We start from the raw sequence: 25,299 nt of genomic DNA, 5'->3' as shown, positions 1-25,299 counted from the left end.
TTTAAAGTGTACAATGTGATGATTTGATATACACATACGTTGTGAAGAGATTCCCCCCCACCTAGTTAACTAATATGAAGCTCTTAGTACTTGGAAAGACAGAACTAAATTATTCTTTTCATAAATGACAGTGAGAAGAAAGGCAAAGGGCAAAACCTTATGATATACTGTCTCCAAACTAATTAATTCCACATTCGCAGGTTAAACCACAAAGTAAAGCAAGCCAGGAGCTGGGCCAGCCTGGGTTTTTACCCTGTATCTGCCGCTTGGTTACTGGACACGGGACACTGACTCTCCGGGTTTCTTTCCATCTATAAAATGGGGGTGATAACACCTGTTTCATGGAGATGTTCTATGGATTAAAATCTATGTAGAGCTTCTACAAAAATGTACATGCCCTTACTATACACTAGTTTTCTTTCATCCCCTTTCTGGCCTTTGTGAGCTAATATGGCAAGGTCAGAGCCAAGCATTCATTGTCAAGAATTTTTTGCAGACAATCTCTGTTAACTAACAGTAGTCTGATGGTCCTGAAGTAAGAATGATTGAGGCTTTAGTTTTATCCGCCAAGTGCTAATCCATAAACCCTAAATAAGCACTAAGTTCTAAGATAAATGCACGAGGTAAATTAAAGACTGAAATGCTTAGTAAGTTGGGTTGATCAAAAGCAGGGAAACTGATCTCGTTATTTTAATAACTTGACTTGCAGCCAAATTATGTCAGTAGTTATGTAAATATTAATTAATCACAATACATTATAACAGGGTAACCAAGGATTTTAAAGGATGAGAAGAGCCGATGGAATGAGATGATAATATGCTTATTTAAACCTAGCATTCTTCAAACGAGTATAAGATACTCTGAATCTATTTCTCTCTGGGCAGTGCATAAAGAGAAGGTGTTTGTGGGAGACCCTGATTTGTTTGCTGGTAGATGTGCAAGGTGTCACTGAACACTGAAGGAAACTGTAAACATTCAGATGGGAGACCTAGGGAAGGGTATGAGTGGCGGTCCTGGAGGAGGGTCGATGCCGGTCTCTGAGGAGAAGCAGCATGCAAAGGGGATGGATTGGGGCTGACTCAGCAGAAAACACCGATTTTTTTTCGAGATTACACGGAATTGTGTAATGAGATTTCAGAACTACCAGCATGGCTTCATTGTAAGAATCAAGAAAGTAGAGATGTTTTAAAGCACACTTAGGGTCTTTTGCTAATTCCAGGACTGCTATAAAAGGGTTTACTTTAGAAAATCAGCTAAGACACTCTCGAGGGAGGTGCTGGATTTGGGGAGGGTGTGGAGACTGGGCTTTAGATGAGGGATGGGTGAAAGGATGGGATGGGAAACCTTGGAGTTGAGATAGGAGCCAACATAGAGCCAGAGCCATCTTCCCCAAGAAGGACCCTGCATAGGAACTCCTCCAGCAGCTGGGAGGGCAGAGTGTGCAGGGAAGGAGATCTGGGGGTACTTGCCTTCCTTTGAATCAAGGGAGAAATCTAGGACGGGTGTTCTTGGCAAGACCGGAAAAAGACACTAGCAAAGGCAACAGGCCAGAATGCACATGGCCAGTCCAGAGGATGGTGAGCCTACCAGTGTGACACTGAGGAACAGGAGGGAATGAGGCCAAATTATTGAGGACCTAGAATTCAGGAGAAAGGAAATCGGTTTCTTACTATTTATATGCTTCTGAACCAGAAACCATTGAAATATATGGGGCCTAGTCTTTCCAAGGTGTGCAATTAGAGGCATGCCATCTGTCACGTTGCCAGCGAAAACATTTGTGCTCCAGGGAGAATGTGTGAAGTTTTGCATACTCTGCTCTGCTGAAAATAGATAAAGAGCAAACTGAACTAAAAAAAAAAAAAAAAAAAAAAAAAAAAAAAATACCACTCTAAGATAATCATCTTTTTTAAAAAGCCTCAGTTGCTCCGTTCCTGGCCCACTTCCCAGAAGAAGGCAAGGAGAAGTAAGGTGAACAGAGGAGATGGGTCTGTTCCCATCCTTGCCCAACCCCTCTCAGCTATTGCCAAGCTATTTGGAGTTAGATAAAATGACTTTTGTGGGCTTAGGTGCTTTAAAATATTCTTCAAGGGGACCCTCCGGATTTCAGCTTTGGTCCTCCCACTTGACTGAGGAAGCAGCAGTCCTTTAACACTGAGCATGAGCTGGGTGACCCGGGACAACTCCTCTCCTTCCCTGAAAGCCAGCCACTCCCTTTAGATCAGCAGAGGATGTAATCGGCATGTGGGAGTTTGCACTGTGATTTCCCTATAAAGGTTTAGGAGGCCAGTGAAAGCCCAAATACTATCTATACAAACTTAGGGTTTCGGGAACTCTTGAGGCAAACTAAGCACAAAATGTACAGCCTCTTGAGTATTCACGTGGAGACAGGGCCATTGTGATTCCATATTCTCTCTCTCTCTCTCTAATTTCCCAAATGGGACCCTCTTGGGGGGAAAGGCTTGTTTGTTTCCTGACGTTTTCTGGCTGAGGGTCTATTGCCAAACCCCCGTCCCCACCACAACTACATGGCAACCATCTGCCCCAGCCTCACGGGAAGACCTTCTGCCCGACCCTGTCTGCCCCCTTCCCTCCCACCCAACAGCAGCTTGATGCTGCTAAGAAAGGGGAGCCTAAATGAGGATCCTAAAATCTGTAAACAACAAAGAAAGAGGAGTGCCCACCTCCACATCTGTGTTCTGGTACTAATGCTACAGAATGATTTTGCTGGGCAGTGATGGTGTGGAGGTGTACGTACAGCACACACGTAAATGAAAAGAGAAAAATTATCTGACACCAACCACTGGACCAAGAGAGAGATTCTTGTTGGTCTTTACTACCTTCTAACCCTTGTCCAAACACACTTTACCTTTTTTTTTTTAAGATTTCATTTATTTATTTGACAGAGAGTACAAGTAGGCAGAGCAGCAGGCAGAGGGAGAGGGAGAAGCAGCCTCCCCGCTGAGCAGGGAGCCCGATGCGGGTCTGGCTCCATCCCAGGACCCCTGGGGTCATGACCTGAGCTGAAGGCAGCCGCTTAACCAACTGAGCCACCCAGGTGCCCCCAAACACACTTTACATTTAACAGAGCTTTCCTTATAGGCTGTGTGTCCCTTCATATTCTTTTTTCATTGTCATTGCGGAGGATTCTAAACCTTCTCCCCACCTGACCCCCGGTTACTACTTAGCCCACAGAATGTCTTTCCTACAGACCATCACGCTAGGCCTTGAACAAATAAGGCTCACTGACAGCCCCTCCCCCCAGCCGCCACTAAAATTCTCATACGAGTCACTCCAGTGTGACTCCTCTTCTGGTGGAAGTTTCTTTTCTGTCCAACATGACCATCAGGTCTATAGAGAAGTCGTAAATTTTTGATGATTGGATCCAATGTTTCAGGGGCTGGACGAGTACCTAAAAACCATTTTTCTCTTGTACGTAAAGCATCAAATGGATATGGAATCTAGGCTGCTCATCTTTTCCTAAAGCCAAAGCGTATGTTGCAAGTATTAGCGACTCTTCTCAGTCCTGGTTCTCTGGTCAGGCTCTCATGGGCAGCTTCCCCATTCCCTCAATTCCTCTGCCTCCCTTGCGTGGGGGGAGATATCCAATACCAGACCAGATAGGGTAGAAGGCTGCTCAGGTCTGGACAAGCTACTGAGAGAGGAACTCTGGAAATACCTCATAGCTTTCTCATCTCTCTCTTCTGCCTCAGGCTACATATCAGGCACAGTGACCAGTTTCCATAATCCTCTTCCCGTAGCAGGGAAGTTCTCTCAAGTAGAGAGCCATCACTGTCCTCACTGGGAGTTGGGGAACTTTCGGATCATTCTAATGTCCCTGGAAGTGTGGGCCTACCCACTTCCCCACCATCGTTTTCTTGCTGTGCTCTCCCATTATGACTAGCTCCTCTCCTGGGCCAATAACAGAGATGCTACTCCAGCCATCCAAACCTAGGCCAGTTTCCTCAACCGGCATTGAGTGCCACAGAAGGCCCTTAACTTAAATTTCCATTCAAAATACATATAAGTCTGTTTATATCCAGCCCACTTTTGCAGTAAGGGTCCAAGAAATAAGTCAGTTTAGGATCTCTAAAACCTACTCCTAAAATGATGAGAAGCTCCTAGTGTGTGTGTGTTTATGTGTGTGTGCGTGAGTGCACACTTGTGCACATAGGAGTGAGTGCATATTTCTTGCTTGTCCTGGATGGTCCTGAGTCTTCTTTAACCCATGAGCCAGTGACAGGATGAGCCAGTGACAGAGGGGTTGATTTGTATGGCATGGCTATGAGAAATAAACGCTGGTCTATAATCTATAATAACTTTAAGCCCCTAACAGATCTACTGAGACTTGCATTTTCCCATTCCTTGTGATTTTTTTTTTCAATCTAGAAGCTACAGCCTTGTAAAATATAAAACGTTCATTCAACAGTACGTTCTGGGGTGCCTGGGTGGTTCAGTGGGTTAAGCCTCTGCCTTCGGCTCAGGTCATGATCTCAGGGTCCTGGGATCGTGCCCTGCATCAGGCTCTCTGCTCAGCAGGGAGCCTGCTTCCTCCTCTCTCTCTGCCTGCCTCTCTGCCTACTTGTGATCTCTGTCAAATAAATAAAAAATCTGGAAAAAAAAAAAAAACCAACAGTACGTTCTTATCCTGCTGAAAAGCAAAGCAAATTTTTATCTTATTGAGGGAGGAAGGAAGGAAGGAAGGAAAGATAAGTCAGACCTTGGGCTCTAGAACATAAGACTTTGCTGGTCTTGCAAAACATAATTAGTATGCTCACAAACAAAAGAAATACATTTAGGTAAAAAGTTAGCTTCAGAGGTGAAACGATGGCTCATTAGGCTAGCTGTCGTAGTCTGTATGTCAGCATCGCTAACTGAAATGTCATCCATCTTCCAGGGTCTGAGCTGCAAGAGCTGCAGAAAATGATTGACAACCTCCAGAGCCCCCAGGACCCTACCCAGGTGTCCCAGGCACTCCTCCTTCGAAGGGAGGTTATATTTTTGCAGTTTGATGCCGCAGTGAGACACCTTATCCGGTAAGGGCGGGGCGTGAATCCTGTCCAGTTAATTGTGTGGGGCAAGTACCTCTGAGTGGCCATCGTGGGAGGTCACTCTTGGCAAGACTGAGTAACGAGCCTAAAATAGTCAGGGGCCACAGCCTGATCCAGAAAACTGTGACTACCCAATGTACCCCATTGCAAAGGCTGTCTGTGTAGAAGGTGTTCTCATCAGATGAGGATGGTCCTGGTTTTATTAAATGTGATTTAAATACGTTAGTTTGCATAACAATCACTGCTGTCGCTGTTCAGGTTGTTTAATGGGGAATAATATTTTTTAGACTTCAGAAGATGATTCTAAGAGTTTTGTTTATTTTTTTCAGCCCTTAATTACCTTTCCAAAGAACAGAATTTTCACTGCACTTGCGAAGCCCATGGAATTGGCTGAGTTAAATTTGTAAATTCAAATAAATAAATTGTAGATATTAAGTACTCTGCATACGAAAAAGAAGTCTCTTTTGTTAATCAACCGTGACTGATGAGAAAATTCGTTTGCATTGAGAGTCACACTGTTTCTAGGGTAAATAATGAGTTTTGTATGGGAAGGGAAGCAGTCAGGCCTGAGCATCTCTGCTTCTTCTTAAATTGTCAAAATCAATTAGCTTCCTTTGACTAATTCCCAGTGTAAGCATTTAGCCAATCAGGGGATCTCAGGAGGCTACGCTCTTACCTGTGGCTTGTAATTGCCTTCCACCATTAGCATGGGCATCCGTAGAGCATGGAAACATAGGGATTGAACTGAACTCTATTTTCTCTTTCTGTTCTGCATCTTCTTTACTCTGAGCAACAGGGGGTCCCTGGATTCAAATGAAATCAGCAGAACAACAACAAAAAATTAGACTAATTCAGTTTCTTTTCATTGACAGCTTTCTGAGCTATAGCTCATCATGTGAGTAGGATATAAAGATCGTCAGGAGGGCCATTCATTAGCCCTCTGACTCTCAAACCCCAAGTCAGAATTTGTGAAGAATTTACATAGGATGAAGAAATAGAACCATACCCTGGATGTTCTTTTTGGATTTGGTTCAGTCCAAATGAGGGTTCGGCTTGTTACTGTTCTCCCAGGGGAACTAGTCTGCTTCCTCTAGGAATTCCTTTGAGGGGCTTTCTTTATCCTGGCATGCTCAGCCTGCAGGAATGGAGGGCAGACTCTGTCCTACATCTGGTTTTAGTAGATTCAGTGTATCTTTCTCCTCCCCCATCTTGCCTCCTACCCTTTCAAATGACTTTAGAGGGAACCACTCAGGAAGGTTGATCTCCATGAGTTCCTCATTTATGGCATTTCCTCTAGCCTTTTCCTTCGGGACTTTTCAGAGTATGCATGTGTCTGGAATCACACAGTTAGTAAGTGACAGACTGGAACTAGAACCTGCATGAGTTTGACTCCCAAGCCTCAGAATTAGGATGGATGCCAGATAGCAGTGTGGAGAGAAAAATAGACTCCAGAGAGAAGGCAGGAAACAGGAGAAAAAGAGAAGCGGAAAGATAAATGTCATTCTGCTTGATGATGTTAGTGCTAAACCTGCAAACAACGAAAAGTCCTCAGATAATCAAGAGACAGAAAGTATGGGGAAGTTCCCTCACCCTTCCCCAGAGTTCACCAACTCTGAGCGAATGACTGTGGACCCCAGGGAACTTTTTTGCTTATGTTAACTGAAGGCTTTTCCAGAATTTGAAAAGGAAGAACTGAATGAACTTTTACCTGGAAGGAGAGCAGTGTGTTTCTATGGGGAAGTGAGGAAGGGCATAGCGCAAGGACGTCAAGATAGTGGCCCTGTGATCACCTAGTATGTGGCTCCTGCTAATATGTGGCACAGATCAGCTCTGGTAGCAGGATAAATGCACATTTTTTATTTATTTGATTGATTGATTTCTTATTTTTAAAATTTAAATTCAATTAATTAGCATATAATGTATTATTTTTTGCAGGGGCACAGGTCTGTGATTCATCAGTCTTTTTTTTTTTTTTTAAAGATTTTATTTATTTATTTGGCAGACAGAGATCACAAGTAGGCAGAGAGGCAGGCAGAGAGAGAGGAGGAAGCAGACTCCCTGCCGAGCAGAGAGCTGGATGCGGGGCTCGATCCCAGGACCCTGGGATCATGACCTGAGCCAAAGGCAGAGGCTTTAACCCACTGAGCCACCCAGGCGCCCTATGATTCATCAGTCTTATATAATACCCAGTGCTCATTATATCACATGCCCTCCTTAATGCCCATCACCCAGTTACCCCATCCTTCCACCCATCTCCCCTCCAGTAGCCCACAGTTTGTTTCCTAAGATTAAGAGTCTCTTATGATTTGTCTTCCTCTATGGTTTCATCTTGTTTCATTTTTTTTTCTCTTCCCCTGTGAAATTCCTTAAATTCCACGTATGAGTGAGCTCATATGTTGTTTCTTAAATTCCATGAATGAGTGAGATCATATGGTAATTGTCTTTCTCTGATTGACTTATTTTGCTTAGCATAACACCCTCTAGTTCCATCTGTTGTTGCAAATGGCAAGATTTCATTTTTGATGGCTGCATAATATTCCTGTGTGTGTGTGTGTGTGTGTGTGTGTGTGTGTGTGCGTGCGCGCGCACGCATCACATCTTCTTTATCCATTCATCTGTTGATGGACATCTGGGCTCTTTCCATAGTTTGGCTCTTGTGGACCTGCTCCTCTAAACATCGGGGTGCAGGTGCTGCTTCAGATCACTACCTTTGTTGGATGCACGTTTTTAAGCACAAAAGTTCACTCTGTCCTTGTCAACCTGCCCTCTACCAAGCTCCTGGTGGAAAGTGGTATTGTCCTCCAAGACCACTGGAACCACATTGCCCAGGGCCTGTCACTTCTGGGCATGTCCACCAAACTGCAGGAGTTATTCACTAGCTGATGCAAGAAATGCCTGAGAAGTGAGCTTATCTTTAATTTCAGGTGAAGTAATCATTGTGTTGAAAGTAAATGCTTGGGTGGTACAGTGGTTCTAATCGATCTTGTCTGTTTGGCAAACTTCTATCATAAACCCCTGCCTGATTTTTGTATGGCCTATGGCCCAAGAATAGCTTTTATATCTTTAAATGGTTGGGGAAAAAATTTCAAGAAAAGAGTACTATTTTGTGACACATGAAAATTACATAGAATTCAAATCTCGGTGTCCTTAAATGAAGTTTTTGGGAACACAGTTATGTCCATTCATTATAGATTATCTTAGACTGCTTTCACACACAGTTGAGTAGTTGCAACAGAGACTATATGAGCCACAGAACTGAAATATTTACTCTCTGACCCTTTAAGAAAAAGTTTGCTACCTCCAGATTTGAAGGTCTGGATTCCTTTGTAATTCAGGAATGGACGAGGCAAAACAAAAGAAAAAGTCCCTTTAAATTTTTTTTTAAAGATTTTTATTTATTTATTTGACAGAGAGAGATCACAAGTAGGCAGAGAGGCAGGCAGAGAGAGAGAAAGGAGGAAGCATGTTCCCTGCTGAGCAGAGAGCCCGATGCGGTACTTGATTCCAGGACCCTGAGATCATGACTTGAGCCGAAAGCAGAGGCTTAACCCACTGAGCCACCCAGGCGCCCTAAATTTTTTTTTTTTTAAGATTTTATGTATTTATTTGAAAGTCAGAGATCACAAGTAGACAGAGAGGCAGGCAGAGAGAGAGGGAGGGAAGCAGGCTCCTTGCTGAGCAGGGAGCCTGATGCAGGGCTAGATCCCAGGACCCTGAGACCACTACCTGAGCTGAAGGCAGAGGCTCAACCCACTGAGCCACCCAGGTGCCCCTAAAAAGTCCCTTTAAAGGAACTCTGTAAAACAGAATAAAACATGTGGCATGGAAGTGCCACTAATCTGAACGTATTGCTGATGTTTGGAGTGATGAGGGCAAAAAAGGAGAAACTTAAGAAGATACCCTGAAGGTACCAGTAACTTTTGCAGAAACCTGAATTGGGAGCCCAGAAAGGGATCGCTTTTAAATTAAATTTCGTTTTTAAATTAATCTTTATGCTCATCTAGCTTAAGTATCTCTAAACACAGACATTAAAGTGTGCTTTGGGGTTATCTGGGGACTTCTGAGATACAGAGAAGGCCTCCTGTGAGCTGGGCCTGGCTTATGATCATGGTCCTGGTCCCCAGTGTCTAAGAAATCAAGAGCCACACCTTCTGCCAGGGGCTTCCTCAGGGCTATTTTGCAGGTGTTTTTGTTGTTGTTTTGTCTTTTGTTTTCTTTTTTATATCCTTGCATCCAGGAAAAACTCTAGCGTGTGCCATATGAATTTCCTGCTCTCTGTGATTTGAACCAGTTTGCCGGGGATCATGTTCCGGGTAGCTCTCTCACACACAGGAGGCGTGGTGTGTTAGGAAACCCTTGACTGCTTATTGACAGTAAGGCGGCCAGAGGGTGGCAGGACAATTTGCAGAATTCCGTATCTGTTCTGGTATTTTATTAGGTTGGCAGGTGTACCCTGACCAAAGCAACAAGCCGGCCTTTTGTTTCAGTGAGTTTCCCTGTTTCTTGTATGCTGCCGGCTGGCTGTGCTGATCAGACCTACCCTCCCAGAAGACACAGGCCCGAGCTTCTGCAATAAGGGTCTCAGTGAGCTGCAACAGGACCCCATCACCTGTTTTCAGTATTTCAAAAGGCGTGGTAAAAAAGATACCTTTGCCCAAATGCTGTGCAGGTACACAAAATGTCAAGTTTTTGTTTTTTTTTTTAAACTGGAATTCTAAGCACTGAGATAAGGGAGAGAAGACATTTGCTTTGGCTGAGTTCCCACCATGTGCTAACTCTGTGGGATAGAAATCGTTCTCCCCATTTTTACAGATGAGGAAATAAAGACTCAGAGAAGTTGTGTAACTTGCACTGGGTCACACAGCCTATCACAACAGAGCTTCCATCTGCGCGTGTCCAATTCCAGAGCCCGAGTCCTTCCTTTATATCATGTTTCTTCATTTCTTCCTGCAGCTCAGAGGCAGGGCTGGAGGCTAATGCGGTGTTGGGTTACAGTTGGGGAAATGTTTAATGGATGTTTGGTGGAAAAATCTTTCAAAATAGGGGGTCTGTGGAGAGGGAGGAATAAGAGAGGGTCTAGTGCTAAAAAAAAAATCATCTTGAGACCCCTTTTTTCACAGAGCGTTAGAAACATTCTATTGATAGAAGGGGGTTGGGTCTAGTGATCTAGACTGAGAAAGGACTAAAGTGGGGAAAAGAATAGCCAATGATCTGGGCAGTAGTGGTGCCTGGAGCTTGACTCTGGTCTCTCAAGAGTCTATCATAGTCTATGATTCTGTAGCTTGGACTCACAGCCACATATACACTGATCATATTATATTTTTGATTAGTCTCCAAGCATCCATTAAGTGATAGGCCTCATATGCACACAAAGCCGTGTCTGCAGCTCTCGATCAGTCAGGAATAGTGTTCGTTTGTGGCCCTTGGTCGTTACAAAGTTCTGCACAAACTTGCCAGGATAAGAGAGCACATCCGTGTTCTGTGTTCTTCTCCATGATTGTCAGTCAGGTATAGCTACAAGAAGAGAACAGAAAAGACTCAGGAAAAACAAAGTTTATTATATTCACAGGTGCTAGAAACCGGATGTATGCCATGACCCACACAGCCATGTGGGAAAGCATGTATGTGGGTCAGGAACAAGGAGAGTGCTAAGCCATAGCCTGGAAAGGCAAGGCAGGGCAAGGTGAAGAGTTTAAGTGCTGCTGGGTTGAATCATTCCAGTGGGATTTGGGTGGTAGAGGTGGTCTCTAGTGGTTGACTAAGCCCTGGGATGAATAAAGCAGAGGAATAGTGCCTACCCCATGCAGGGGTCAGAGAGAAGAGCGATGGCTTTGGATTGGTTGGTTCGCATATGAAAGCTGTGCTCCCTGCTCAGTCCTTTGCTGTCTCCAAGAACGGTTAGCCCAAAGAGGGGCAGTCTCTTCCTTAGCCAGAAAGGTCTTTAAAGATGTCAAAACATTCATAATAAATGGAAAGCAAATTTAAAAATATAAGCACTATATGGGGGGAGGAGTCAAGATGGCGGAGAAGTAGCAGGCTGAGACTACATCAGGTAGCAGGAGATCAGCTCGATAGCTTATCTAAACATTGCAAATACCTACAAATCCAACGGGAGAGCGAAGAGAAGAAGAACAGCAACTCTAGAAACAGAAAATCAACCACTTTCTGAAAGGTAGGACTGGCGGAGAAGTGAATCTAAAACGACGGGAAGATAGACTGCGGGGGGAGGGGCCGGCTCCCGGCAAGCGGCGGAGCAACGGAGCACAAAATCAGGACTTTTAAAAGTCTGTTCCACTGAGGGACATTGCTCCAGAGACTAAACCGGGGTGAAGCCCATGCAGGGTCAGCATGGCCCCAGGTCCCGCAGGGTCACAGAAGGATCGGGGGTGTCGGAGTGTCGCAGAGCTCGCAGGTATTAGAACGGAGAAGCCGGCTGCAGAAACAGAGCTGAGGACTGAACTCTCAGCTCGGGGTTACCTTGAACTGGTCGTGGGCTGGGTAAGCTCAGAGCGCGGCTAGAGGCTGGGGATATGCGAGTGATTGGGTGCTGTCCTCTGGGGGCGCACTGAGGAGTGGGGCCCCAGGCTCTCGGCTCCTCCGGGCCAAAGACTGGGAGGCCGCCATTTTCATTCCCGTCCTCCGGAACTCTACGGAAAGCGTTCAGGGAACAGAAGCTCCCAAAAGCGAACCCGAGCCGATTACTTAGTCCGGCCGCCGGTAAGGGCGGTGCAATCCCGCCTCGGGCAAAGACACTTAAGAGTCACTACAACAGGCCCCTCCCCCAGAAGATCAACAAAATATCCAGCCAGGACGAAGTTCATCTATCAAGGAAAGTAGGTTCAATTCCTAAGACAGCAGAGCAATTCCAGAGGAGGAGAAAGCAAAGCATGGAACTCATGGCTTTCTCCCCATGATTCTTTAGTCTTGCGTCTACTTCAATTTTTTTTTTCTTTTTTCAATTTTTTTTTCTTTTTTCTCTTTTCTTCTTCTGCTAAATTTTTTAAAACTTTTACCCTTTTCTTTTTTAACGTTTTTTGACTAGTTCATCTAAATATATATATATTTTCTTTCTTTTTTATATTTTTTCTTTATTTGTTTTATTTTTTAAATTTTTTTCTTTTTTTTTTTTTTCAGAACCTGTTTTTATCCCCTTTCTCCCCCCCACAATTAGGGATCTCTTCTGATTTGGTTACAGCGCATTTTTCTGGGGTCTTTGCCACCCTTTTAGTAGTTTATTTGCTCCTTCATATCCTCTTATCTGGACAAAATGACAAGGCGGAAAAAATCACCACAAACAAAAGAACAAGAGACAGTACCGAAGGCTAGGGACCTAATCAACACAGACATTGGTAATATGTCAGATCAAGAGTTCAGAATGACGATTCTGAACATTCTAGCCAGGCTCGAAAAAGGCATGGAAGATATTAGAGAAACCCTCTCTGGAGATATTAAAGCCCTTTCTGGAGAAATTAAAGAACCAAAATCTAACCAAGTTGAAATCAAAAAAGCTATTAATGAGGTGCAATCAAAAATGGAGGCTCTCACTGCTAGGATAAATGAGGCAGAAGAAAGAATTAGTGATATAGAAGACCAAATGACAGAGAATAAAGAAGCTGAACAAAAGAGGGACAAACAGCTACTGGACCATGAGGGGAGAATTCGAGAGATAAGTGACACCATAAGACGAAACAACATTAGAATAATTGGGATTCCAGAAGAAGAAGAAACAGAGAGGGGAGCAGAAGGTCTATTGGAGAGAATCATTGGAGAGAATTTCCCTAATATGGCAAAGGGAACAAGCATCAAAATCCAGGAGATGCAGAGAACCCCCCTGAAAGTCAACAAGAATAGGTCCACACCCCATCACCCAATAGTAAAATTTACAAGTCTTAGTGACAAAGAGAAAATCCTGAAAGCAGCCCGAGAAAAGAAGTCTGTAACATACAATGGTAAAAATATTAGATTGGCAGCAGACTTATCCACAGAGACCTGGCAGGCCAGGAAGAGCTGGCATGATATATTCAGAGCACTAAATGAGAAAAACATGCAGCCAAGAATACTCTATCCAGCTAGGCTATCATTGAAAATAGAAGGAGAGATAAAAAGCTTCCAGGACAAACAAAAACTGAAAGAATTTGCAAACACCAAACCAGCTCTACAGGAAATATTGAAAGGGGTCCTCTAAGCAAAGAGAGAGCCTAAAAGTAGTAGATCAGAAAGGTACAGAGACAATATACAGTAACAGTCACCTTACAGACTAATAATGGCACTAAATTCATATCTCTCAATAGTTACCCTGAATGTTAATGGGCTAAATGCCCCAATCAAAAGACACAGGGTATCAGAATGGATAAAAAAACAAAACCCATCAGTATGTTGCCTACAAGAAACTCATTTTAGACGCGAAGACACCTCCAGATTTAAAGTGAGGGGGTGGAAAACAATTTACCATGCTAATGGGTATCAGAAGAAAGCTGGGGTAGCAATCCTTATATCAGATGAATTAGATTTTAAGCCAAAGACTATAATAAGAGATGAGGAAGGACACTATATCCTACTCAAAGGGTCTGTCCAACAAGAAGATCTAACCATTTTAAATATCTATGCCCCTAACGTGGGAGCAGCCAACTATATCAACCAATTAATAACAAAATCAAAGAAACACATCAATAATAATACAATAATAGTAGGGGACATTAACACTCCCCTCACTGAAATGGACAGATCATCCAAGCAAAAGATCAACAAGGAAATAAAGGCCTTAAATGACACACTGGACCAGATGGACATCACAGATCTATTCAGAACATTTCATCCCAAAGCAACAGAATACACATTCTTCTCTAGTGCACATGGAACCTTCTCCAGAATAGATCACATCCTGGGTCACAAATCAGGTCTCAACCGGTATCAAAAGATTAGGATCATTCCCTGCATATTTTCAGACCACAATGCTCTGAAGCTAGAACTCAATCACAAGAGGAAAGCTGGAAAGAACCCAAATACATGGAGACTAAACAGCATCCTTCTAAAGAATGAATGGGTTAACCAGGAAATTAAAGAAGAATTGAAAAAATTCATGGAAACAAATGATAATGAAAACACAACAGTTCAAAATCTGTGGGACACAGCAAAGGCAGTCCTGAGAGGAAAATATATAGCGGTACAAGCCTTTCTCAAGAAACAAGAAAGGTCTCAAGTACACAACCTAACCCTACACGTAAAGGAGCTGGAGAAAGAACAAGAAAGAAACCCTAAACCCAGCAGGAGAAGAGAAATCATAAAGATCAGAGCAGAAATCAATGAAATAGAAACCAAAAAAACAATAGAAAAAAATCAATGAAACTAGGAGCTGGTTCTTTGAAAGAATCAATAAGATTGATAAACCCCTGGCCAGACTCATCAAAAAGAAAAGAGAAAGGACCCAAATCAATAAAATCATGAATGAAAGAGGAGAGATCACAACTAACACCAAAGAAATACAGACAATTATAAGAACATACTATGAGCAACTCTATGCCAACAAATTTGACAATCTGGAAGAAATGGATGCATTCCTAGAGACATATAAACTACCACAACTGAACCAGGAAGAAATAGAAAACCTGAACAGGCCCATAACCAGTAAGGAGATTGAAACAGTCATCAAAAATCTCCAAACAAGCAAAAGCCCAGGGCCAGACGGCTTCCCAGGGGAATTCTACCAAACATTTAAAGAAGAACTAATTCCTATTCTCCTGAAACTGTTCCAAAAAATAGAAATGGAAGGAAAACTTCCAAACTCATTTTATGAGGCCAGCATCACCTTGATCCCAAAACCAGACAAGGATCCCACCAAAAAAGAGAACTACAGACCAATATCCTTGATGAACACAGATGCAAAAATTCTCGCCAAAATACTAGCCAATAGGATTCAATAGTACATTAAAAGGATTATTCACCACGATCAAGTGGGATTTATTCCAGGGCTGCAGGGTTGGTTCAACATCCGCAAATCAATCAATGTGATAGAACACATTAATAAAAGAAAGAACAAGAACCATATGATACTCTCAATAGATGCTGAAAAAGCATTTGACAAAGTACAGCATCCCTTCCTGATCAAAACTCTTCAAAGTGTAGGGATAGAGGGCACATACCTCAATATTATCAAAGCCATCTATGAAAAACCCACCGCAAATATCATTTTCAATGGAGAAAAACTGAAAGCTTTTCCGCTAAGGTCAGGAACACGGCAGGGATGTCCATTATCACCACTGCTATTCAACATAGTACTAGAAGTCCTAGCCTCAGCAATCAGACAACAAAAAGAAATTAAAGGCATCCAAATTGGTAAAGAAGAAGTCAAACTATCACTCTTCGCAGATGATATGATACTATATGTGGAAAACCCAAAAGACTCCACTCCAAAACTGCTAGAACTTGTACAGGAATTCAGTAAAGTGTCAGGATATAAAATCAATGCACAGAAATCAGTTGCATTTCTGTACACCAACAACAAGGCAGAAGAAAGAGAAATTAAGGAGTCAATCCCATTTACAATTGTACCCAAAACTATAAGATACCTAGGAATAAACCTAACCAAAGAGGCTAAGAATCTATACACAGAAAATTATAAAGTACTCATGAAAGAAATTGAGGAAGACACAAAGAAATGGAAAAATGTTCCATGCTCCTGGATTGGAAGAATAAATATTGTGAAAATGTCTATGCTACCTAAAGCAATCTACACATTTAATGCAATCCCTATCAAAATACCATCCATTTTTTTCAAAGAAATGGAACAAATAATCCTAAAATTTATATGGAACCAGAAAAGACCTCGAATAGCCAAAGGAATATTGAAAAAGAAAGCCAAAGTTGGTGGCATCACAATTCCGGACTTCAAGCTCTATTACAAAGCTGTCATCATCAAGACAGCATGGTACTGGCACAAAAACAGACACATAGATCAGTTGAACAGAATAGAGAGCCCAGAAATCGACCCTCAACTCTATGGTCAACGAATCTTCGACAAAGCAGGAAAGAATGTCCAATGGAAAAAAGACAGCCTCTTCAATAAATGGTGCTGGGAAAATTGGACAGTCACATGCAGAAAAATGAAATTGGACCACTTCCTTACACCACACACGAAAATAGACTCCAAATGGATGAAGGACCTCAATGTGAGAAAAGAATCCATCAAAATCCTTGAGGAGAATGCAGGCAGCAACCTCTTCGACCTCAGCCGTAGCAACATCTTCCAACGGCAAAGGCAAGGGAAGCAAGGGCAAAAATGAACTATTGGGATTTCATCAAGATCAAAACTTTTGCACAGCAAAGGAAACAGTTAACAAAACCAAAAGACAACTGACAGAATGGGAGAAGATATTTGCAAACGACATATCAGATAAAGGGCTAGTATCCAAAATCTATAAGGAACTTAGCAAACTCAACACCCAAAGAACAAACAATCCAATCAAGAAATGGGCAGAGGACATGAACAGACATTTCTGCAAAGAAGACATCCAGATGGCCAACAGACACATGAAAAAGTGCTCCACGTCACTCGGCATCAGGGAAATACAAATCAAAACCACAATGAGATATCACCTCACACCAGTCACAATGGCTAAAATTAACAAGTCAGGAAATGACAGATGCTGGCGAGGATGTGGAGAAAGGGGAACCCTCCTACACTGTTGGTGGGAATGCAAGCTGGTGCAACCACTCTGGAAAACAGCATGGAGGTTCCTCAAAATGTTGAAAATAGAACTACCCTATGACCCAGCAATTGCACTACTGGGTATTTACCCTAAAGATACAAACATAGTGATCCGAAGGGGCACGTGTACCCGAATGTTTATAGCAGCAATGTCTACAATAGCCAAACTATGGAAAGAACCTAGATGTCCATCAGCAGATGAATGGATAAAGAAGATGTGGTATACATACACAATGGAATACTATGCAGCCATCAAAAGAAATGAAATCATGCCATTTGCGACGACGTGGATGGAACTAGAGCGTATCATTTCCCCCATTTCCATCAGTCATGGTTAATCACCTTCTTTCTGATGTCTGCTTTATGCAAGACTTGGGCCAAGCCCATGGAAGATCCAGGCAAAAGGTCCCCTCTGTTTTGGGATACCATCTCCTCGGTGTATTTGGTGTCAGCATATTTTTTAAGGTATCCACTAGATGTCAGTTCTAGAAACAGTCTTTCCTTGCTTACTAAACTCTTATTTCCTTTTGGCCAGAAAAAAAAAATCATTGTAATTTTTCACGCATACTTCCTTCTCTACAACTTATGGTATAAATTTCATATACCAGTCTTCAGGCTTTTTGGTTCTTGATATGCAAAACCAAGTTCAAAACAAAACAAAAAGCTTCCTCTCTCAAACCTCAAGATTTTATTATTTAATTTAAAATTTGGTTTTACATATCAAGAATCACCTCTGCTATTGGTTTTAAAAGTCAGTTCAACAATCCATATCTTTGTTCTAGAGCGACAGCTCACCTGTCTGCAGCAGTAGTCACATGTGACTACTTCATTGAAAAGTTTAAATTAATATTGATTTAGATGATGAAAAATTTAAAATTCAATTCCTCAGTCCCAGCAGCCACATTTCAAGTACGCAACAGCCACACATAGCTAGTGGTTACCATACTGGACAGTCAAACTTAGAACATTTCCATGTTGCTTTAAGTTCTATTGGATAATGCTAGTCTGGAGTGTGTCTGCCTTTCCCTTGAGGGCTGTGAATTGTGAGTGAAGGACTACGTGTAAAGAAAGAAGGGTGAGGGAGGAGGTCTTTGAGGAAGAAACCTGTGTATATCTCAAAGTTTTATCCTGCTGCAGTAACTTTGAAGAAAGTTTTGAGTTTGAGAAGCTTAAATAATGGCTTTTAATGAGATTCCCTCCATGTTTGGGTAGAAGAACATTCTTGGCTGCGGGAAACGCTCCTGCCTACCAGTCTGTCACAGATGGCATGTACCACGGATTGCCCCCACTGAGCAGCTCTCTTGTGAAGAGCATTTTTGCTTCGCAGCTCAGCCTGCCCCAGCCACTGGATCCACGGAGCCTCCAGGTATGTCGAGAGGTACTTTTATACCTATAAATGGTGTGTTATACATCAGGGATTCAGGCACTGTGTTTCCATTTGGTTTAAATTTTGCAGGGGCTCGCTCTTCTCTGGGACTCTTTATCCTTGCTTGGCTCCCCTTTATTGACACGGGAGAGCAACCCGGGCCCACTGTTATTCCCAGTCAGAGTCTTTGCCCCCAAACTGTTCATCAGGTGAATTGGGCCAATAGCTTATCTGTTCACAGCGGGTAGCAAAACCAACAGTTGATCTTTTTGATTTAATAAATAAGGATGACAGCCATCACAATACATAAATTAGGTCAGCAGCTGAGGTTTGAACAGCCCTGGTTACAACAGGTGTTATCAAATGTACCTAGCAACCATTATTTAGGCACCAACAATATCACTCTCTTTTAAGGTTCTGGCAGACCAGAGATCAGACTGCTGGGGAGTTGTGGCAGCCCGAGGTCAAATTGTATTGGTTGTCTATGACAGAGTAACAAATTACCCCCCAAATTTAGCAGACTAAAACAATAAATGTTCATCATCTCATGTAGTTTCTGAGGCTCAGAAATCTGGGAACAGTTTATTGTGTAGTTCTGGCTAGCCGTGTGGATCTCTCACCAGTCTGCAATCAAGGTATCGGCCCAGGCTGTCGTCATCTCAGGGGTCTACTGGAGGAGAATCTGCTTCCAAGCCCACTCACAGGGCTGTTGGTAGGCATCAGAAGATCCACTTGCAAGCTCATTCATGTGGGCTTGTCCACAGGGCTTCACAACATGACAGACGGATTCCTCCAGACCAAACAATTCAATAGAGTATAAGAGACAGCCCCAAGGTGGAAGTCATAGTCTTTTTATTACCTCATTTTAGAAGGGACATACCATCTTTTTTGCCATATTTCATTCACTAGAAGTGAGTTACTAATTTTAGCCTGCACTCAAGGGGAGAAGACTTAATCTCTACCTCATCATGGGGAAGAATATCAAAGAAGTTTTGGACATATATTTAAAACCGCCTCACAAACCCAGGTCTTCTGACTCCAAAAGCTCCAACTTAGTGTTTATATGTTGCAAAGCTAAGCCAAATAATGCTAACATCAACCCCATGTAAGTCCCACAATTTTATCTTCCCTAGCAACAAGACAATTATTCTTGGCGCAAGCCTTGACCCTCATTTAGTCCTAGAGGACAGGAGTGACCATGACCCCTGGGCCCGTTCCTATTGCCTTTGGATGTTGGCTGGGATTAGGTAGATGTGAGTGTTCTGGCTTCCTGCTACCTGAATCAAGTCTAACTCTAGGAATTGTCTGAAGTCAGTTCCAAGTGTGCAAGTATAGAATGGGGTCAGATGACAGGCCCACTATGCCCAGGACTGCGTGTGCTGCCACAAGTAGTAGAGGACAGTCTTGGCTGTTGGACAGTGACATGGAGAAGACAGAGGTCCACATGTTAATGTCGTGATGTTGGCTTTGAGTTGTTACCTAGAAGTGGAACACAGTGATGAGGAAGGAAAACATTTTAAAGTTCCTAATACTGAGAACATTTAAGTTTAAGTTTGGTGATTATAAATATGTCCCTTTGTTTTTATAGCATTCTGGAAATTCCAAACACTGGTGCTAACTAGTTACACTGAAGTCTTAAGAACCCTTCTATGTTTAGCCAGATTCTGGAGGAAAAAAAAAAAAAAGGATGATTATTCTCTCCTCTACATTATCAAGGACCTTCTATCAAGACTATTTCTACATAGTAAATAAATCATCTCACAGTGTTTTGGAGTACAGACACAGAAATCCTGCTCATACAAGATGTTTATTATTTATGGACACAGTACACCATTATCATGTTTCTTATTTGGTTCTTTTAGGCATCCATGCTATTCCCTTGGAGAGCATTTCTGGAAGACGGAGGACTGTTTCCAGTTATGAGTAGCAGACCAGATACCCTAGAATATAATATGCAGGTAGGATAGGTCTTCCCACTTGTCAAAGAGAACTCAATGCAGACTGCAAAGCAGGCATCCTTGGGTCCATAGGTCAGTGGTGAATAATTTATGAGATAAGCAGGGGTGTTTGATTATGAAGCTATAAACCCAGCGCTACAAGGTGAGTCATGTTTTCTTATGACAGAGGAGAATCGTGTTCTTGATGGTATGGGCCTCAGTCGTAGATTCAGCTGTAGTTCCCACGGCCAGTAAAGATCAGGGAGAGTGGCCGTCCATCTCCAATCACTCTCCAGGCCTCTTAGAGAAACACCCAGGCTGGAAGTTCAAGGTTGTGTGACCAGGACCCTGGCCTGCCTATAAACAGTGGTAGGGAGAGAACTCTTTAAGCAGAATCCATGGGAGAATTTCTTTCAATTATGTGTTTCCCCCAATTACCTAAGCAAATATCATGGTGTTCTCATTTTTAAAAATAGAAAATATAGAAAAGTACTAAGAAAAAAGTGAAAATCAATCATAAATTTGCTTCAAAGTAATATGGAAGTGGGTAGTGATGGAGATAGGGGCAGGCCTGGACATAGGCTGATGGTTTTGGGGGCCGGGAGATGGGAAAAATACTGTTTGCTTTTGTTTATGCTCAAAATTAAAACCGTTTGGAATTTTTAATGTAAAGTAGTAAGAATGGTTAAGAAAATCAATCATAGTCCCCCACTAGGAAACAATCACAGTTCACATATTGGTTTATTTTTTTCCAGTATTTTTCTTATGCATACCTGTGTTTATATCTGTACTTTTAAAGGAAAATGGATATCATCCTATACGTTCACCATGTATAGATACCACAGTAAAGTGCTGGGAACCTCGGATTTCCATAAAAAGCTGAATGTCTGATATATTCAAGGAGAACTTTGAGCTAGAAATGTTACTCTAAGATTTTTATGGATTTTCTAATAGTCAAGAGGGCAGGGCTTATAAACATAATTATTTCTAGTTTTCTCCCCCAAAATCACGTATAAGGGATACATAGAAATCTTTAGCATGGGTGTTTTGTTTTGTTCTTTTTTGTTTCTAGCTGTGCCTCTGTGGGCTGAGTGAGCGTGACCTCAAGGTAGCCCATGGAGAGCTGGTGGGCATGTGGCTGCTTTTGGAAGATGTACTTCTGAGCAGCCATCATATGACCATGGAGAACCCCTCCATACAGCAAGCCACACTGGACAAACACAGTCAGATACTCTTGGTAAACAGTCTACGTAATTGGCCAGGGCTGTATTGTACTAAAGGACCTTCCTCTCTGGAGTCAGAGAGCCACTGACGCTGTCCAACAGCGTCTCCCAATGGGCCCAGGACCGAGCTAATGTTGCATGGGCGCAGCAGTGGGGGCAGGGGTCGTCTCTAAACTATGGTGTATCATTTCTTTTCATTTTAAAAATAGAACAAAAGTTGTGGGAGACCCACTGAAACCAAATGGAACAAGTAATCCAACTGGCTGGATTTCCTTAGGAGTCACACACATTTAGAGTTGGAAGACACATTTAGAACTGGAGTCGGAAGGACTGGAGGGGTATGACAGAGGCCCTGGGTGAACCTGTCCAGCCTGGGCTCTTGTCTTCATCACTCAGCTAGTCTATGGACTCCTAGGCAAGCACTCCCTCCTCTGGACTTGTCCCTCTGAAGCTCTAAGGTGCCAAGAACCTCTAGCCCATCTTATCATAACTAGAAATAATTCTGCCCAAAGCTGGGAACCAGAGACTTGTAGGGACACAGAGTAAGCTAGCTGGTGCCCCCATCTGAAGAGCCCCCTCTTCTGAGCCAAACATTCCGAGAGAGGTCTGTAGCAGCCCTGTCTAATTCCTTACCTTCAATCCGCTCCTCAGAAACTACAATCTGTCACCACTGAGACTGCTCTTACCAAGAGCACCACAATCCGTGTCGCTAAATCCCCTGGATACTTTACAGTCCCCTTCCAACCTGAACCCCTTGTCAGCACTGCACACAGCGTGTCCTTCTTGCGGCCTCCCTGCCCCTGGCTTCCAAAGCAGGGCTCCCTCCTAGTTTCCCCTGGCATTGTAGCCAGGCCTTCTCAGACTTCCCCACAGATTCTCCTCTGCCTCCTGCCTCCCCTCTTCCTCTCCCAATCCCCCAAAGTATGATTTTTGGGGGTTCTCTCCCCTACTACCCTCCCACGGGTCTGCATTTTGACTTCCATGCCATTAGCCACTTCAGTCTTTGTTGGCTCCTTCCTCCATAAAAAAGCATTAAAAGTGATAGTTGTAAACTATCTAGACAACTGTATTGTACGCTATCTAATACAACTGTATTAATATAAAAATGATATCCTACATTAAAACATTTTATTAAGCCTCAATATCCCTTATCTCCTGATTTTAAAAGAAATTAGAAGACTTTGTGGGCCCTAGGTACTGTGTCTGGTCCGTAAGTGTCCCCTGAACACTCTTACTACTACTATTGGGTATGGCTGAGATCTTTTCAGAGTGCTTTAGTAATTACTAGTTTCTTTCATCTTCACAACAATTCCATGAAGGGGGTACTCGCAGTATTCACCTTTTACAGACAATACTGAAGCTCAGAAAGGTTCAGCGATGTGCCCAAAGTCACATACCTCATGAGGAGAGAAACCCAGATTCCAACTGAACAGTCTGGCGCCGGAGCTCCCCTCTACTCTTGCCCACTACGTTGTTCCACTTCTCAGCCTCGCCCTAGACAAACTCATCTGCTTTCATAACTTTGATGACTTTACACGTGATGACTCATGTAATGACCATCTACATGTCAGGTCCCAATTTCAATCCTGTCAGATTCATGCATTCAACTTCTTATTCCACCCCAGAGTCCGTGTGTCCCAAACTGAGCTTATTTCACAGCCCAAAACTCAGCCTTCTTTCCATATTCTCTGTCAGTGGACCACTCCCTGCCCAGTGGCCCAAGCCAAAAAGTCTGGACACCCATCTTTGACTTCTCTCTCCCATACCCCACAATCAAATGCTAAGGTTTACTATCCTATTACTTTAATATCTCTCAAGTTTGTCTACTGCTCCCCATCTTCCATCACCAACCCCCGGTCAGCATTGTCTCCTGATGTTGGGCTATGAGCATAACCTCCAGTTGGACTCCCTATGTTCACCCTTGCCTCCTTCTGGTACATTCACCAGGGTAATATTTTTAAATGCAAAACTGATTATGTCACTTCCCTCTTATAACCCTTCAATGATTTCCAAAGGCCCCCAAAATCATGACCACAACCAGACCTTCACCACCTCTCTCCTCCTGGTATCTCCACCCTCAACTTCTTTCATCTTATCAAATGCGCCATGCTGTCTCTCCTCAGTAACTTTGTGCAAGCCAGTCCCTCTGGTGGAAAACTTCCTTCCTTTTCCTCCTCCCTCTCTACTTCAACATCTGATTAAATCCTAGTGATCCTTCAGGTTTCAACTTCCACACCACTCTTTCAGAAGCTTCTTCAGATTTTTTACCTTTTAGCTGATGCCCCTCTATGCCAATGAGGGTGAACTTGCTCTAAGAAACAGGTTGTCCTATTAGCCATGACTTAAATTAGAAAGGATACTACTCTTTCAAAACAAGTCTAGGAGGAGGCGGTTCGGGTTGGTACAGCCACTCAGGTTGATGTAGGCCCCAGCTCTGCCATCTTGGGTGTGTCAGGAAAATGTCTCTTTCATCCTTGTAAGATGAAACAAGAACAAAACACGTTCTCCTTAAGGAGCTTTATCTTTTTACCAAGGAAGGAAATCCTTTCCAGAGCCTTTTAATAGATCTCCCTTGCGGCCTACTAGCTAAGTCTACTACTTCAGGCAAATAAGTGGAAAAGGAAGTGTGTTAGGATGGACTATCTAAATTCCACACAGAAGGGACGCCTGGGTGGCTCAGTGGGTTAAGCCTCTGCCTTCAGCTCAGGTCATGATCTCAGGGTCCTGGAATTGAGCCCCGCGTCGGGTTCTCTGCTCGGCAGGGAGCCTGGTTCCCTCTCTCTCTCTCTCTGCCTGCTGCTCTGCCTACTTGTGATCTCTCTCTCTCTCTATCAAATAAATAAATAAAATCTTAAAAAAAAAATTCCACACAGAATTAGATGTTTCATGCAGAGGGAGCATTTATAAATCAGGCTTTGGCACCAAGTAGTACCAAGATCAAGAAGCATGCTGGGCCCTTTGGGCCCTCTAGTTTCCATTACTTGGTCCTGTTTTTGATGGATTGCCATCATTCCCTGACATCCCCACTCTCCCCCACCTTCGTGCTGTGTCCTGTCTCCTGTTCCTTCTTCCATCCTCTAAAACACTTAGGAAGAGAAAACTTCTCTTAATATGAATATATTAACATGTTAAGTTTATGTTAAAGTAATTACTTATTTTAATTAGTTTTATTTCACAATTTGTTTTTAAATATTCATAGACACTAGGAAGCACCGGGATTTATACTGCCTGTGAGAAAAGATTCTGGGTTTCCTGGCCATGATCTCTTAGATTTCAGGCTCTTAAACTCCAAAACAAAAGTGATAGGCCCTTAAAGCCGTGGTCCCAGGAGCTCTGGGTTCCTCAGAGGCAAGTTGGAGTTTTGGTGTATTTTTTAAATTTATAATCCCTTTTTAAATTGTTGTATGATTGTCATATAATACTAGTTTCAGGTATAAAACATAGCGATTCTCTGTTTGTATGCATTGCAAAATGAAAATCATAGTAAGCCTAGTTACCTTCCATTACTATACAAAGTTAATACAGTGTTATTGACTGTATTCCCCAAACTGTACATTATATCCACATGAGTTTTTTATTTTATAATTAGAAGTTTGTACTTCTTGATTCCCTTTACTCATTTATCCCCCAAACCTCCTCTCCTCTGGCAACCACCAGTCTATTCTCTGAATCGATGTCTTGCTTTAATTTTGTTTTGTTTTTTAGATTCCACATAAAAGTGAAAGCATGCAGTACTTGTGTCTGACTGACTTATTTCACTTAGCTTAATACCCTCTAGATCCACCTATATTGTCACAAATGGCAAGTTTTCACTCTTTTTTAGGCTGAGTAGTATTCCTGTGTGTGTGTGTGTGTGTGTGTGTGTGTGTGTGTGTGTGTGTAATCGCCTCTTTATCTGGTGATCCATCAATGAACCCTTAGGTTGTTTCCAATATCTCGGCTATTGCAAATAATGCTTCAATGAGCATAATGTGCATATATCTTTTCAAATTCATACTTTCGTTTTCTTCGTAGATACCCA

The 25,299-nt window shown here is 42.7% G+C and overlaps 1 protein-coding gene across 1 annotated transcript in view; it reads left to right on the top strand.

Annotated features, from left to right (window-relative positions):
- Nucleotides 1–25,299, top strand: part of LOC123941165 (coiled-coil domain-containing protein 162-like) — a 132,884-nt gene that overhangs the window by 62,652 nt on the left and 44,933 nt on the right. Inside the window, exons 20-23 of the mRNA XM_046004070.1 lie at nucleotides 4,895–5,033; nucleotides 17,965–18,118; nucleotides 19,981–20,076; nucleotides 21,128–21,292. Of these exons, the coding sequence (XP_045860026.1) occupies nucleotides 4,895–5,033; nucleotides 17,965–18,118; nucleotides 19,981–20,076; nucleotides 21,128–21,292 (554 nt within the window). The remainder of the gene's footprint in view (nucleotides 1–4,894; nucleotides 5,034–17,964; nucleotides 18,119–19,980; nucleotides 20,077–21,127; nucleotides 21,293–25,299) is intronic.

Source organism: Meles meles, chromosome 5 (genome assembly GCF_922984935.1).
Source record: "Meles meles chromosome 5, mMelMel3.1 paternal haplotype, whole genome shotgun sequence".
Taxonomy (NCBI): Eukaryota; Metazoa; Chordata; class Mammalia; order Carnivora; family Mustelidae; genus Meles; species Meles meles.
Note: the sequence above shows the minus strand (reverse complement) of the source record. Positions and strands in the feature narration are given on the sequence as shown.